Source organism: Cynara cardunculus (genome assembly GCF_001531365.2).
Source record: "Cynara cardunculus var. scolymus isolate 2C chromosome LG 3, CcrdV1, whole genome shotgun sequence".
Taxonomy (NCBI): domain Eukaryota; kingdom Viridiplantae; phylum Streptophyta; class Magnoliopsida; order Asterales; family Asteraceae; genus Cynara; species Cynara cardunculus.
The window spans coordinates 33,150,426-33,168,532 of record NC_037530.1 but is presented as its reverse complement, the minus strand read 5'-3'; the positions used below and the strand labels follow the sequence as shown (position 1 = coordinate 33,168,532).

Sequence of the window (18,107 nt, the reverse complement as noted above, 5' to 3'; positions counted from 1 at the left end):
AATCTTTTAATTTTATTTTTAATTTAAAAAATCTTTTAATTTTATTTTTAATTTAAAAAATCTTTTAATTTTTATTATTATCACAATATAAGGTTAATAGGTTGTTCTCGTGTTTTCGCAAATCACAGAGGTTCTCGTTTGAACCCTTCCCTATATATATATATATATATATATATATATATATATATATATATATATATATATGGGTTGGTAAAAAGTCAGTCTTGTTTGGTAAGACAAAATTTTACAAAGAAAAGACCCTAATTAGAGCAGTGAAACCTTTAAGGCAAGAGATGTGGGCAAGTCAGTCGCTAGAACTCCCAGATAGAATCCCCATAAAAATACCACTAGATCGAGCACCAGTGATTTCGTATCCGGTCAAAATCTTGGCTAATCGATCAAAGACAGATCCGCACGTTTGCAAAAGATCTTCCCTACCGATTGTTGAAACGACGCGAGCCGGGCCGGGTCTTGATTCAGAAAGATGAAGGACCCAAAAGTCTAAATAGGGAGTTATAAATTCCCCATATTATATATATATATATATATATATATATATATATATTTATTTATTTATTTATTTATTTCTACTTATAATTGATTAGTCTAACAATTTATAGATAAGCTAAAACTATATCAAACAATGATATAGTAAAGAGTCGTTAGAATACCATTTCAAGTCACAAAGTTTGATGTCCCTTTCACACATTTATATCTACGTTTTATTATTAATTTTTGTTCCAAAAATAAACAAACAAATTTAAAAATCCAATTTTTGTATATAAATCAACGTGGTTATCATTCTTTACACAGATATAAACCGTCACATTTATCTTGACGATCAATTCAAGTATAAAAATAAAAATAAAAATAAAAATAAAAATAAATCTAAGGCCTAATGAATCTTTTAGAGTCCCCACAACCCATGATAGAAGAGGGCAATTTGCCAACTTTCTCCATCCCTTCTTCAAACACTGCTCCCATGCCCATATAGAAGTGGGACTCGATATGGCAATGAAATGCCCAAACACCCGGGTTATCCGCTACGAACCGCAACGCGGTCCACCCGTACGGGTGAACCGGTACCGTATTCTTCATAATCGGGTTCACCAAGTTATACGTCTTCGGATCCTCTGTAGCGTTGAACTTTCCGCGTCCATATCCGAGAACCCAAAAATCATGCCCGTGAAGATGCCACGGGTGTGTCTCGCTGTTATTGTTAGCAATCATGTTTGCATTTTGGAGAACAATGTCGACCGTTGTATTGAACTTTAGTTTATACACGGAGTTGCTAGTCGTGAAACCGAGGTTCGGTGGAGGGATATTTATGTCGTAAGCTTCGTAGCCGTTGATGACATCTGGAGGCGAGGTTTGATTGAACGTGTGAAGTAGGTCGTGTTTAAGTGATATGAGATATGGGGTATGAGGAAGGGTAAAAGAGACGTTATTAATCGACCATTTGACACTTCCGTTTATTCGGTTTTGTGTGTTTAGAAGAATGATCACTCGGTCGGATGTTTGGGGCGGGGAGTGTATGTATCCGGGGTGGGATTTGATCGCGAGACTTTGGTTAACCCTGGCTTCAACATCGTTCCACAACGGTCCACTTGGTGGCACCGTTGGTGGGGATCTGGTCGGATGGTTCGGGTAGTAATTGAACACGGCCAAACCGATTGGGACCGTGTTGTTACGACTCACCATTTTTGAGACGACCCAATAGTTTCTTGACGGGTCTTGGTCTGCCGTAATCAAAACCGAGTACGTTTCACCCGAGTAAATAAATAGATTTTTTACGACAAATGGTTCGACGTAATGACCATCGGCTTCAACAACCGTCATATTATGTCCCTGTTTTTCAAAAGAAAAACAACAAATAAATATAAAACAATTTTGAATAAAAAATGTCTACAGTGAACCATTTACTTTGGATGTTCGGGGTTGCTTATAAAAATAACTTATTGATTTATTTTGGTATGGTACCGGTAATAAACACTTTTGAGTTTTTGGATAAACAACTTATATCGGTGCCAAACCGATAATAAGAAGTTTTTGAAGAAGTTAAACCTTCTAACTTATAATAAGTTGATAAGTGATTTTATAGAAAAACTTGTTTCAAACAAGCAATCCAAAGTTAAAAGGTATTTTGGCTTACCTCTACTTCGAAACTGAGAGAAGCCAAAGCAGTTAAGCTTCCAATCCTAAGCCGGTAAGTTTTTCCGGGAACGACGGTGAAAACGTACGGCGAGCATTCAGGATTTGTGGCGTTACAGACACCGGCTGCAGTTCCCGGTGTACTGCAATTGAATCTTCCTTTCCCTTGGATCAAAAGTGACTGAAACCAAAATTAAGATGATATACGTTTTTAGAAGAAATTTTCATATCGGAGGCAGATCAGATCGAGTTCAGCGAATTAAAGTTTTGAATAATTTGCAGTTCGTGAATCGTGAGTTGTCAAATAATTTGCAATTCGTGAATCGTAGAAAAATGATTATGAACTGTAAATATGTCATTGGATTCTTGTATATGAATTTAATTGAATAGAAAAATTGTAGTGTCTGAATACCTCAGGATCGCCGACCCAAACGAATGGAACAGATGAAAGGCCGGCAGCCTGTTCATAGGTGCTTTTGTGATACCAATCGTTGAGAATGATGCTTCTGTCGTAGTCGTAAGAGAACGGTTCGGCTTCTCCATCTGGAAGCGCCACCCTAATCGATCCGTACAAACCTGCCTCTCGTTGCATCCCGTAATGCGCATGGTACAAGTATGTTCCTGCCTGCACATTCAATCAATTTGTCAATATTAAACAACAAATCAATGAAACTATTAGATTTTCCTTTGTAATTATGGTAATAGTAGTGTGAGATTTGGGGATATCTTACTCTGTCAACAACAAACATGTATCTGAAAGTGTCTCCTGGTGAAATAGGGCATTGAGTAACGCCTTCTGTTCCATCAGCCCATGGAGTTCCAATCTACAAATCCATCAACAAATCAATTAAAACCTCAAAACCTAACGATGTCTATTCAACCCAATCCGTTATCGGTCAGTGTGTACCTGTCTGATACCGTGCCAATGAATGGCGACGTTCTCGGTCAGTAAACTATTCTTAAGGTCAATAACAATGGTGTCGCCTCGCTCCGCCAAGATCGACGGACCAGGGGTTCTTCCATTAATAGTGATGCTTAGCTTCCTATAACAATCCGGCGATTTGAACTCGTACTTAACCTCCCATCTGTAGTGTCGAATCCTGGCCTCCACTATGGAGTTACTCAAAACTGAAAGCAGCAATACCCATAGCAATGGTAGGGTTTTCATCTTCATTGGCCGAGTATTTCGAAGTGAAAATGGTTTGAAAGCGGGCTTTGTTGAATGATTTGAGAGCAGGTGAGATCTTGTAGAGCAATATATATGGGGGTGGTGGTGGTGCTTGCTGGAAGTTGCTTTGGGCCTTCTACTCTGCTTGTGTGAAAGTCGCCTTTTACTTTTTGGTAGGATATTTGACTTTGAATCGGCAGAGTCGAATGCAAAAAAGTTTCTCACATTTCATTTTGAAAAACATGTTTTTATTTGTTATAATATACTTTAAATTATGTCAAATATTAAATAAAACGTTTAAAAGAATATAATTGTATGGACGCGTTTAAATAAAAAACAGTTATCAATTAAAAAAAATATAAGAACGGTTAAATCACATGTAATTTGTGTGACAAACATCAAAAGTATGTATGATTTGGTCACACACCCTTTGTGTTGACCATGTTTCGTAGTATTATGTGATTTTGATGGAAAAATCAGATGTGATTTTATCGTTATCGAGTTTTCTTATTTTGATCGTCTTCTGATTTGAACTTCCCTTTATAACAATATCATTTCATAAACCGAAATGTCTTTGTTTTAGCGGTATCTGAGTCTTTGGCCTCGTAGGAGGTTAGGGACTCAAACCTCTCAAAAGATGAGGAGAGTGTGTGTGTTTATTTGTTTTATTTGTCGTATATAAATATTATATTCTTCCAAAAAAAATATATCATTTCATCAAATTGTTTATCTGTTTAGTGGTATGGTACAGATTGTTGAAACAAATTTATCATGTATAAAGTTTTTCCAAACCTTTTTTTTCCTCTCTCTCTATATATATTTATAACTTCTAATTTCATATATAATTCGATAAAAATTATTGACTAATAATTAATTATCTTAAATATATTTTTTAAGAGAAAAAAAATGTTGTATTCTATTTTTTAGATATGAAAATAGAATATGTATATTGAAAATATGTTTATATTTAAAAATTAATGATTATAGTATACATTTATTACAAAGTAATGCAAAATGAAACACCAAAAGGTCAAGATGTTTTAATATGGGCAGTTACGTTAAAAAAAGTAATTTTGCATAAAATAATTATATTACATGAAAAAAAAAAATATATATATATATATATCATCAATAGGTTTATATCATTGAATTGTTGTATGAATAGTAAAGTCTAATATTTATGGAGGTCAAGTATTCAAATTTTACAAAAAATATGAGTATAAATTTTATCGTATATAATTATTTTATATTTTAAAAAACAGAAGTTTACTTAACATTGTTTTATTCATCCTTTTTTTAATTTTGTTACGGATTTTTCGTAAATAGCTCAACGTTAAATAAATATATTTGGACATGTCATCTTGTTAGACAACATATTTTGTGGATATCCATGTGCATAACATATTCGGCTACCGTCATTTGCTTACCAATTTGGCCATGCATTTTAGCTTCCCGACACATAATGGCAGTCGGTTTAATTGGAAATTACTATGTATATACAGGTACAGTGGTGGGTACGCAATTTGTTTGATTTTCGAGTTTGATATATGCCACTGCTTTAGTTACCAATTATGGAATATTATTACTACGTGTTTGGTGCATATCGTCATATCAGTTGTCTTGTTTGTTTCGTTTCTTGTTCGCGTTTTTACGACAATTTACCACATATTTGGTGTACCCAACAAGATTTTCGTTCCATGTTACACATATCAAAATGATATACCTAAATTTTTCAAAAGATTCGTAAGCTATTGCATTGTATATGCTTGTTTATGTAGTTTGTATAATGTTGATTAAAGTTTCGTCCCACTTTGAAGGTCAACCCAACTTATAAATAAAGATCGAGCATCAGGGCTTCTCTCAATAAGTCGTTAATTCGACAATTATCAGGGTCATTGAGCATTTTATTGGTTGTTATCTTATGGGCTTAATGAAATTAGTCGAAGCACAAGTTGGTTCAGACGCATTTGATTATCCAGAAAGAAAAAAGTTTTGAACGAGTTACTTTTTTCTAGCAAATTTAATATAAAGTCGTGTCTTTCCGAAAACATTTGATTGGTCGTTTTCGGTTTTTCAGGACCTTAGTTGCTTCACAATTTGCCCTTACCGATTCATTTATTCTGTATGTTTTGTTTCTTTCGTTTTAAAATATCTGCTATTTAAAAAAATTAATTATATTATATTTAACATCATTCAATAATTACAAAATAGCAAAGTTTAATTGTAGTCCTTTATGTTTTCAATTTTTAACGAATATCGTTCCTAAACGCTAAAACTTTCAAATTTGGCCCCTCAAGTTTGTCAATATCGAATGGTTTTGGTCAATCTGTCTAACGTTCATCAACTTTTTTCGTTAAATTCAATTAAATGAGAGGTATTTTAGCCATTTTCACTATTTTCATTATATTAAAATAAAAAAACACATATTATATATTAATTTTTAGTGGTAAAAAAGACTAATAAATAAAAGGTGGTGGTTGTTCTTTTTTTGTCTTATCATTTAAATTTAAAAAAATAATATATATTTTTTAATTTTAATATAGAATTAGAAAGATACTAAAAATATAACCACAAGGGTGGTGCCTGATTGGTTTGAAATTGACTCCAAATATCAAAGTACCAGGAGGTCACAAGTTCAAATCCAAGGAGTAATAAAAATTTCCTTGTGGCCACGGAGGTCCAAATGCGGTGACTCCGGACTATCTGCAAAGTAGGTGGTCGTTCTGAGATTAATCGGCTCGCATAGCGGGTTGAATGTTCAGGTTAATAAAAAAAATAGTAAAAATATTAAAATACTCTTCATTTAACTATCCTTAACAAAAAAAAGTTAGAGACCGTTAGTTGAAGGGACCAAAAACTATTAAATTACAAACAGTAAGGACTAGAATTAAACTACAATCTTAAAAAATACACAACATAAAAGGCTATAGCGTATACCAAGAACGAATCAAAATTTGTACGACTTTTGACTCGGTCAACTCACCCGAGTTTTATGCAGAAGGCTCGATGTTTTCGGAGAAAGTCACCAGCGATATTGATTTTTATAATTATTTTTTTAATCTCGAATATTTTAATGATTTTAAAATCAAGTACTATTCCAATACTTCTGTATTATCCATTGAGTGATAAATAATAAAAATATAATTTCAAAAAATATTTGAAATATATGGGTATTAATTAGGAACAAAATCGAAATTATAGACATTTAAATGATTTTTTTAATTAATTACTCCTCTTTTCTTTTTAAATATATGCTCAAAATGTCAATAGGAACGCTTATTTTTAATAAAATTCATTCTGCGATGTGGGTGTGTATGATCCCATGTAGGGATGTTTATGAGTTAGGTTGATCGGGTTGAAGATATTTGAACAATCCAATTTAATGCATGCGGTTTGAATTTTTTTAATCCAACTTAACCCAAACCAAAGTGCAACCCAACCCAATCCAAACTGTACGGGTTTGTAGAGTTAGTCGGATTGATACTTTGGTACACTAAAATATTCTTTACACATTGAATATATTATTTCTCTATTTATAATTTCTTTTTCATTATCAACCATTTGATACAACTTATACATATTTCATATGTATATCACATTTAGTTAATTTTCTTAATTTATATATATATATATATATATATATAGAGAGAGAGAGAGAGAGAGAGAGAGAGAAAGTTTGTTTCAAATACAACCTGTTGCATTTGTACAACGAATGCAACCCAATAAATTGACATATTTATGGAAATGATGAGAGTTCATTTATTATGATTTGAATATTTATAGAAAATGAATATAGTTCATTAATTATGATCGATACTTTATATTAAGAAACAATCAAAAGTTCTATGAAATCACATATTAATCAAATGAAATGGACGGTTGAGATTGGGTTGTATTGGTTGCACAAATGTCATGGGTTGTATAATAACCAACCTCTCTCTCTATATTATATATATATACATATATATATATATATATATATATATATTCACATTTACTGAACATATATACGAATGAGTTATATAAAAATGTGAATAAGATTGAAATATGTGTATATAAAGAACATACGCGATATTGTAATTGTCTAACATATATATTAATAGAAATTCAACAATCATATTAAATCCAATAAATAAAATGATATCAGGTTCATCGGATTAAATTAGGTTCAAATAATAGTAACTCAATATCAATTCAATACTTACATTTTATAACTCGATTTAACATCAAGTTGCTTCGAATTAAATTGTTTCACGTGGACATGGGTTGGATTGATGAGGTTTATCAACACCCCTAATCATCTAATGAGTAAGAATAAGTCTTTTTTAAGGAAAAAAAAAAAAGTAATATAAAATAAGGAAAAGAAAAGGTGAAAAGAAGAAAGACAAATTTGTATAGTGGGTTCAACGCGGAATTGTTATAAAAAATATATTTACATGCTTTATCTTGTCATAAATTAATTTTAATTTTAATTTGATGCCTAATAAAATATAGTTTTCATAAATAATTAAATATAAATGGAACAATTCATTGATTACGTTATAATATGCAAAATGATATTTAATTAAGGGTGAAGATATTTATATCTATTTATACACGTTAAAGACACACATCCCTATCTATAACTATCATAATTTAATAATTATATCATCACCTAACTTTATTTTTAATTTATTAGAAGGTAATGCAACGAGATACATATTCATTTTAATGTTTCGTTTTATTTTTTGTTTTTGTTGAAATAATACGGTTTATGTAGTTTTGAGAAAAAATAATATTTTTACTTTTGAATAAAAATAACTTTGAAGATATCATAATTCTTGTTTAAAATATATCGATATTAATATCAAATTAACTATTTAAAAGTTATTGTTTTTTATATAATTTATTTAATTCATTTTTTATTAAATTTAATTTAGATCAAATAGTGAAGTAATTTATTTTCGGCTTAACAATAAATTTTTTATAAAGATAATGATTCTATTAGAACTCGATAATTATCCTAATTATATTTTAGATTTTTTATATTTTAAAATGAGATGTTTATCCTATATTTAATTATGTTTATCCGCAGTTAGTTACACGAATTCAAACATGAAGCTTTAATAAGTTGTACTTATGCATAATTTACTTGTAATATTGAATTTTAAGTAATATGCATCAATATACCGTACTTCATGTATAAAAAATAATTTTTAGAACTTTTTGTCAAATGTTTTATAATATAGTATAGATATAGATTATTATTAACAATACTTATTTTTTTCATAAACTCTTACCATTATTATTATTATTATTGTGAAATTATAATCTTATTATGACAATTTGTTTTTGTATTAGCATTTAATATCTAAGATAAAAGAACATGTTACATTTTTAAACAAGAATACAAATATAAAAAAAAACAATAAAGATAAACTATCTATACTATATTATAAAGCATTTGAAAAAAAAAACTCTTAAAAATCACTTTTTATGCATAAAGTATTGTATATTAATGCATATTACTTAAAACTCAAGATTACAAGTAGATTGTGCGTAAGTACAACTTATTAAAGCTTCATATCTGAATTCGTGTAACTAACTGTAGATAAACATAATCAAATATGTGAAATGATGTTATTTTTAAACTTCTAAGTCATTTAATATTATTTACTAGATCTTTTTTGAATTTTTAATAGGTAGGGGGTGCAAATAACAAACCTTTCATTAACCATAAGATTTTTTAAATTCATTTAATATGAATTTCTTTAAATAAATATCTGGTCATCGACTATTACTCAGATTTTTTAATTTCATGCGGAAAGCTTCACGAAAATCTTATTTAAAGAAAGAGTCTTATCTATTTTTTGATGAAGGAAGAAGTCTACAGATTACAACCACAAAATTATGACGACTACCGTATTTGAGTTTAGACTTGTCTAAAGAACGACTAAAAATAAAAAGTCAAAAAAAAGACAAATTATAACATAAATAGTTGTTACAATAATGTTAAGAATTTAAGTTTCGTTTTCAGTTACCCGTATTAAATTATCAGAGAATCTGGTTGCTAGTATATAAAACTGTAAAATATAAAATTGGGCGTGATTTCCTTGGTATGTATGTCAAAGATAATGATAATAACAACAAGAAGTAATCGGTTAAGCTCGTCATATCTGTATTTTGCCAGGATTTCGTTCAGGTTTGGTCTGAGAAGGCATGAGTAATCGGTTTGTGAGATGGAGCCAATGGAAGATGGATAGTCTTTTAACATCTGTGGAGCAAACTAGACCTTACTGCTTTGGGGTGGCAATGGGTCAGGTTGAGTTGGGTTTAACCCATTTATTAAACAGATTGAAAATCTCAATCCAACCCAACCTGTTGTCTAAATGGGTTGACAGAGGGTTGACCTGTTTACGATTTTCTTAATCCAACCTGTTAAATAAATGGGTTGAACCTGGGTTGACTCATTTAATTTTAAATTAAAAAAAGGCTAGACTATTTAATATTTTTTTAAATAAAACACAATCACAAATACAAACAAATTGTTCAAAATGTGAATAAAACACAACCACAACAAATATATTGTTTAAAATAAGTTGGATTAGACTTTGGAGACGATAATGGAGTAATGGACTAAAAAGTTTTTTTAGAGTTCATCTCTATAGGATTTTTAATTAAGAATAAAATAAAATTAAAAACTAGAATACTAGATATAATATTAAAAATAAAATAAAATAATATATTATTTTAAATGAGTTGAAAACAGGTCGAAAAATTCAACCCAACCTAACCCATTTATTTAAATAGGTTAGATGGGTTGACCCATTTATTTAAATTGGTTGAAAATCTCAACTCAACCTGCTATTTTTGGGTTGGGTTAACGAGTTGGGTTATTTTTTCCCCACCCTTAACTGCTGTCATGTAAAGGCACTTAACAACCATCAATAGACGGAATAATAGAAAATCAACATACCACATGGTACAAATCCGTAAATTACTCTGTGTTTATGCTTTCTTTTGTCTTAAATTTAATTTTTATGTTTGACTGATATATAATTTAATAATTTTTTTAATAAATAATTAAATATAAACCGGTCGTATAACTTTGCAATAAAACAGGATATAAAATCTTATTATAAATCAAGAATAAAAATTTAATACAATTTCCTTGTAACAAAGAAAATCAGTAATTTATGGAGTATTTTGTTGTATTACTATAGTCTGGTGTTTATCTTGTATATGAATCTGTTCAAATACACGTTAAGCACTGATTGCTATTAATACGCCAGAATACTGCATAAAACTAATAACTAACTGAACACTGTTCTGTTCTCTCAAAATCACAAAATAGATTTGAAAGAGGCAGAGGATAAAATGAAACATAAACTAAAACCGAAGGTTCCAGTTCTCGACTTTAAAGTCGGGATATATCAGGATTCATTGCATGAATGGCTGAATACACTTATAGTATAGAGAAGAACTCCTTATTTACATATAACAATATCCAAAATAATATTTGATTAAATGTATAAATCCGTTAACTTTTTATTTTGTATTTAGTATAAATTCTTCTCTCAAATCGAAGTTAAAGTCTGATCGTTATAATCAACACGAGAAAATGAATTTTACATTTGAATTTAGATTTGTCTATAAAACGGATACTACAATGTAAAAAAATAAATAGTCTAAAAATAAGACAAAAGTATAAAATAAATAATTGTTATATTTAGACAAAGTTTTCTCCATCTTTTTATCAACTGAGCTACATGTCAGAGACAAATAATCGTTGTATTATGTAAATAATTACATTGGATTAGAACCACGAGAATGATGCCTTATTGGTTTGAGCTTGACTTAAAATGTTCAAATTCAAGAAAAAATAAAAATCCCTTTGTAGTCACGGAGGTTCAAATGTGGTGACTTCGAACTACTTACAAAACAGGTGATTGTTCTGAGATTAGTTGGCTCGGAAAACGGGTTAGACATCGAGGTTAATAAAAAAAAATTACGTGGGATTAGGTTTTTAGAAAAGTTTAAATTTTTTAATACTATTTAAAATGTTAAGAATATTAATTTCCTTTTTCGCTGTCCATTTTAAATTATTAAGAGAATCGCGATGTTAAACAGAAAAAAGAAAAAAGAAAAAAGAAAAAGAAAAAATGGGACGTGGTTTCTTTAATATATCTCCCAAAATTACACAAATAATATCCAATTATAATCATAATAAATCATCATCATCAAATGCAACGCGCATTTAGGGTGCATAACCGGTTGCAGAGCACGTGCATCTTGACTTTCTGGCTCAACTTGCTTTTTGAATTATTAATTATATCATATCTTTTAGTAAACTTTAATTTATTAATTATTTTAACAAAAAATTATATATTCGTGAAAATTAAAATCAGAGTAAATTACAAAATCGTCCTTGGGTTTATAGAAACTCCGGTTTTCATCCTTAACTTTTCGAATTACAAGGACTATCATCATCAAGGTTTCGATTTTTTATGTGTTTGTACCTAGCTTATAGTGCTTGTTAGACGGCTCCGTCTAAGAGCTTGTATGTTAGTTGCTTAATGAGCTTAATGAGACTTACGACTTACTCGGTTCGTTATACATGCATTTGATGATAGCTTAATGATGTAGAAAATGACTTATTCAATGAACTTTTATGGAGAGAAGTTTATGCAGAAAGTCATGTTTTTGCGAATTTGTCTCTCTCAATTAAAAAAACATGGTTCTTCCATCTACGAAAAAACCCTCTCAAATAAAAACTTTTTTACTCTATATAGACAGGTTTATCCATACATGACTTAATGAAAAACAAATCAAACGGCTCCTAAGCGGCCACACATGCTACTCATGTGAAAGCAGTTGTTTTTCTTTTCCTATTTTTTTTTCAAATTTAAAAAGTAGGGTACAAGTTTTTAAAACATATAACTGTTGAAGTATTAAAAAGAATAAAACAAAACCTAACCAACCCCTAAGCTCCAAACGTGACCTCCCTCCGCCTTAAACCTATCTTCATTCCCTCCCCCATCATTGGCAACCTCATCACAGAAGTCGTCCTTACTTCGCCACATCCCCTCCTCACTTGAATAAAGCTTCAAAATCGAGTTCACCCATCTGACGGATCATTTTCTGTTCTTGTAAACACCATCGAAGCATTCACCATTGTCATAACTTTACCTCGTATATCAATTGCTGGAAAATACCAACATTCCTATTGATAAACATGTGTGTGTTTGAACCAAACACATATGTCTATCTGTTTTGTGTGAATCGAACACAAATGGGTTGTTGTTGAAGGACTCAAATAGGTGACTTCTAGTGAGAAGGAAGAGAAAAGCGAAATCGTGGAAGAGGGAGATAGAGTTGCTACAGAAGGAGGAGGCGATGACCATAAAAAAGGAGTCGAGGGGGGTAGGGAAGGGGTTGGCGACACCATGATGAGGGAAGCAATGAAGGTTGAGGGATCATGTTTGGGGCCGGAGTTTAGGTTTTCTTTGACATGCTTTAAGCACTTGTACACTTAATTCGTTTTTATAAAATACATGCAAAATTACCAAATTATCCTTATGTGACTTGCATATGTAGCATTTAACGAGCAAAACTTAACTGATATAATGACTATGGATGATCTTGTAACGAAATCAAAATTTTGATGATAATTCATGTAATTTTGAAAAGTTAAAAGATGAAAACTTGAGTGTCCACTAACGGGAGGTTTCTGAGCTTTTATTTAAAGCAACGGTTTTATTAAATGCATCATTATTTTATTATCTACAAAATTTTATTAAAATTATATATTAGATTAGATGTGATATTTCTTATATTTTAAGGTTACATTTTGAGGAAACATTTGGAGTCAAAGAAAAAGTAACACAAAAATTAATTAAAACTAAATATTACATTTATAATTATTTAAGGCACCCAATTAATTATCACATCTTCTAATGACTCAACATTTATGGGTGGACAATGGAAAAATACTTCTAGAATATGAATGGCAACGGGGTAGGGTTCAGGCCGTTTATTGATATTTCTGTTTCCGTAACCGCTTCGATCCTCGTTGGGTCCTTGCGGTTTCCCCGATCCTCATCGGGGAACCTGTTAAGGGTAAAAATTTCTCTTTTCCCGTTGGTTACCCCATTCACTGTTGGTTATATCCGAACCCGAAATCCGAACCAATCTGAAATAAATTACAATATGTTAATTTTCACAACTATTTTTTTTAAGATGTAAATCTAAAATGTCTTAAACATAATCAAACCGATTAAAACAACATCTTAGATTACAATATAAAAGTAAACAGAAATTCAAACATCATATACTAACATCACGATTAGACAAATAAACTATTTTTTTTTTTCGTGAGACTTATTTGGGGCATTGAGGTAAACTGGATAAACGTCTTTTAAATTTTAATGTTAGTATTTTCTTTTAATGATAATATATATATATATATATATATGCGTGTGTGTGTGTCTAAATAAAAATTAATATATATACACATATCGGGCCAATGATCCCCATCCCTGTTAAAATCCCTGAATGTGTCCCCGATCCCCGCCCGTCCCCAATAAAATGTCCCTGAACCCGCCCGAAAGTTTCGGTTTTTACCATCGGTTTCAGGTTTTTTTTACCATCTATATTCTAAAAGAATAGAAGGGTACTCGCGCAATGCAGCGAGATACATCTTCATTTTAATATTTTGTTTTATTTTTTGTCTCTGTTAATATAATACGGTTTATGTGGTTTTGAGAAAGATATTATTTTTACTTTTAAATAAAAATAAATCTGAAGATATCATAAAAATTTGAAAAGATATATCGATATTAATATAAAATTAACTATTTAAAAGTTCTCTTTTTGCACAATTTTTTTAATTTAACTTTTTATTATAATTTAATTTAAGTCTAATAACGAAGTAATTTATTTTTGACTTAACAATATAATTTCTATAAAGATAATAATTATATTAGAACTCAATGATTATCCTACTTATATTTTAGATTTTTTTATTTAAAATGATATGTTTATCCTATATTTGATTATGTTTATCTGCAGTTAGTTATACGAATTCAAAAATGAAGCTTTAATAAGTTGTACATATGCATAATTACTTGTAATCTTAAATTTTAAGTAATATGCATTGATAAACAATACTTCATGTATAAAAAATGGTTTTTAAGATTTTTTGTCAAATGTTTTATAATATAGTATAGATATATACTTAATTATTCGATTATTAATTAAATACTATTTAGTTAGTTTATGAAAAATCAGATCACAATAATAGTATTATTATAAACTCATGCATGTTATTACGGAGATACAGATCCAACTCTTGCAAGTTGGTTCCGAAGTATCACCGTCTTTGATATGATAATAAAAAGTCGGAAATGAATTTTGGTACACCAACCGTTTATATTATTAGTACGATGATGTAAAATTCGGGATGACGATGGTTGTAGGAGACCAAACATGATTCCCACTTTAAAATGCATCTGGTTCTGGTTACGATATTATAAGACTCCCACCGGTTTGATGTTTTCCATGAAGTTGTGATTCTGCTCATCATAAGAGTAAAAATAGACAGATTAAATGACATGTCAAAATTATTTCGAATCAAACAGGTTAGCTTTTGTGTGAAGTTGACTTGATTAACCAAACCTTTTTTGGTCAGTTTTTTATATTATCTATACTATATTATAAAACATTTGACAAAAACTCTTAAAAACCATATTTTTATGCATGGAGTACTATATATTGATGCATATTACTTAAAATTCAAGATTACAAGTAAACTATGCATAAATACAACTTATTAAAGCTCCATGTTTGAATTCATGTAACTAACTGTGGATAAACATAATCAAATATAGGATAAACATTTCATTTTAAAATATAAAAAATCTAAAATATAATTAGGATAAGTATCGAGTTCTAACAAAATAATTAACTATTATTTTTATAAGAAAATTATATTACTAAACCAAATATAAATTACTTTGTTATTGAACTTAAATTAAATTATAATTTAAAAAATTACACAAATTTATATTTTATTCAAAAATAAAAACATTATCGCTTTTTCAAAATCACATACGACCATATTATAACATCGATTGAGATAAAAAAAATGAAATATTAAAATCAAAATGTATCTCGCTACATTACGCGAGTACCCTTCTATTATAGATAACTTAACGTATAATATATGAGTACATGCTATTACTTAAATGATGGTCGGATTTTTTCTTAACAAAACAGTTTAAGAGACGATAATAGTTGATTATAGATTTGCATAAAATGTGTTTTGGCAAAAAACTGTTTTGCGGTTGATCGTTATGAGATTAATCAGCTCGTATAGCGAATTAGATATCCAGGTTAATAGGAAAAAAAAAAATTAAGAGCAAAAGAAACACACACTAAATACAAGCAAGTTGTGTGTTTTTCAGTTTTACGTAATTTTGTATTTTATATAATAAAAAAAAGGTTAGCATAGAATCCTTGAAACGTGCAAGTAATTTACGGGTTGAGAAATAGGACATCTTTTGCTTAGACCATACTCTCGGTCACAATTAAATATATATTATTGTAGTAATAATTTCCTTGAATGTTCTAGAAGCAAATTTTTAATAGGTTTTTTAAAATTAAAAATAAGAATTATATTTAACTTAAAAAAAATTTCAAGATTTTAATATCAATTTATATTATTGAAGGGTATTCGCGCAATGCAACGATTAAATCTTCATTTCAATATTTAGTTTTTATTCTGTCTCTATCGATATAATACAATTTTATGTAGTTTTAAGAAGACGATAATATTTTTATTTTCAATGAAATATAAATTTGAAAACAACATAAAAAATTTTAAAAAAATAAAATCGATATTAGTATTAAATTAAATTTTAATAGTTCTCGTTTTTCTGTGTGACTTCTTTAATTCAAAATTTTATTATAATTTAATTTAGGTCTAATAACAAAGTAATTTATTATTTCTGGTTTAATAATATAATTTTTATTAAAGATACTAATTAAACATTTCGTTAGAAACTCAATAATTATCTTAATTATATTTTAAATTTTCTATATTTAAAATAGATGTTTATCATGTTTATCTGCAGTTAGATACACAAATTTAAAAATGAAACTTTAATAAGTTGTACTTACGCAAAATCACTTGTAATCTTGAATTTTAAATAATATGCATTAATAAACAGTACTTCATGCATAAAAAATGGTTTTTAAATTTTTTTTGTCAAATGCTTTATAATATAGTATAGATTATATAATTTTACCACCTTAATACTTTTAAAAATATTATGTAAAATAATAATAATTCAAACTTATTAGTAAAAATCTATACTATATTATAAAACATTTGACATAAACTTTTAAAAACTATTTTTTATTTATCAAGTACTGTTTATTGATAAAAATTACTTAAAATTCAAGATTACAAGTAATTTTGCATAAGTACAACTTATTAAAGCTTCATTTTTAAATTCGTGTAACTAACTGCAGATAAACATAATCAAATAGAGAATAAACATCTATTTTAAATATAGAAAATCTAAAATATAATTAAGATAATCATTGAATTCAAACATAATGTTTAATTATTATCTTTATAAAAATTATATTATTAAATCAAAAATAAATTACTTTGTTATTAAATCTAAATTAAATTATAATAAAAAAATTGAATTAAAAAAGTTACATAAAAAAACGAGTAATTTGACATTAATATCGATTTATTTTTTTTCAAAATTTTATGTTATCTTCAAATTTATACTTCATTTGACAAAAAAAAACTCTTAAAATCGTATTATCTCGATAGAGACAGAATAAAAACTAAACACTAAAATAAAGATTTATCTCGCTGTATTGCGCGAGTACCCTTCTAGTAATTAAAAAAATAGTTCTCCCTCTTTACATTAAGATGTAGAGAATTTTTAAACTTGTAAATGATTTTGCTTGTTTTATTTTAGAAAAGAATATCAAGAATCATTTTGAACAAAATTTCCATTTTCTTAATTTAGAAAATATGTTGGAAATGCTCTAAACTTTAAGGAGGGAAAGTCGTACGGAAGAGCGGAACCTGAGTATAGCGGAGACGATAGCAGTTAGGGTGCGTTTGGTACGCAGACAGGACAGGACAGGACAAGATGAGACAGGACAGGACAGCTGTTCAGCGTTTGGTAAGACATGACAGGACAGGACATGACAGAACTGGTTAAAATGACCAATTTACCCCCAGTGAACTATTTAGTGTTTTTTCATTAAATAATCAATATAAATGTTTACAAATACTATTTAAAAATACCAAAAAAAACTCACATTCCAACTATATTATTTAAATATGCATTTATTGTTAATTCTACCATTTCCTTCCATTTCCAAGAGCTGTTTACCAACTATACTTCCATTTCCTTCTTATTGTTAATTCTACTCGTTGATCTGACTGAATCGCCATGAACGCCTCACCTTGGAAGCTCTCTGCAATTCTTCCTTCACAATCCCTGCTGTCAATTTAGTTTTTCTGCTTGTTTTTTGATTTCATCCGACCACAACACATGGGTTCTGCGATCGGAAGAAGCAGCAGCGGTGGCCATCGGAAGAAGCAGCATCGGTGGCCATCGGAAGAAGCAGCAGCGGTGGCCATCGAAAGTCGCCGTCACCGGTCGCCGGTTGAGCGGTGGAAGCGATGGAGGAGAGGAGTATGAGCCGGTCACAGTATGCGTATGAGGTTTTTGAGGGTAAAGTGGTAAAATTTTTCTTGTTCTACTTAGTTCCAGGG

The 18,107-nt window shown here is 29.4% G+C and overlaps 1 protein-coding gene across 1 annotated transcript; it reads right to left on the bottom strand.

Moving 5' to 3' along the window:
- Positions 1 to 759: 759 nt before the first annotated feature.
- On the bottom strand, positions 760 to 3,319 carry LOC112509735 (L-ascorbate oxidase). Its single transcript, XM_025114848.1, has 5 exons — positions 3,059 to 3,319; positions 2,883 to 2,975; positions 2,564 to 2,776; positions 2,153 to 2,332; positions 760 to 1,848 (listed from the first exon to the last, which is right to left on the bottom strand). Exons 1-5 carry the CDS (start codon positions 3,317 to 3,319, stop codon positions 889 to 891), a joined length of 1,707 nt encoding a protein of 568 aa, XP_024970616.1. The 3' UTR covers positions 760 to 888.
- Positions 3,320 to 18,107: the final 14,788 nt, after the last annotated feature.

Excerpts from the sequence above, each read along its gene's own strand:
- LOC112509735 (XM_025114848.1), bottom strand. The coding sequence starts at position 3,319 with ATGAAAACCCTACCATTGCTATGGGTATTGCTGCTTTCAGTTTTGAGT. Across the intron at positions 2,976-3,058 it reads ATTGGCACGGTATCAGACAG|ATTGGAACTCCATGGGCTGA; the intron begins GTACACACTGAC and ends ATGGATTTGTAG. Across the intron at positions 2,333-2,563 it reads TTTGGGTCGGCGATCCTGAG|TCACTTTTGATCCAAGGGAA; the intron begins GTATTCAGACAC and ends TTTTGGTTTCAG.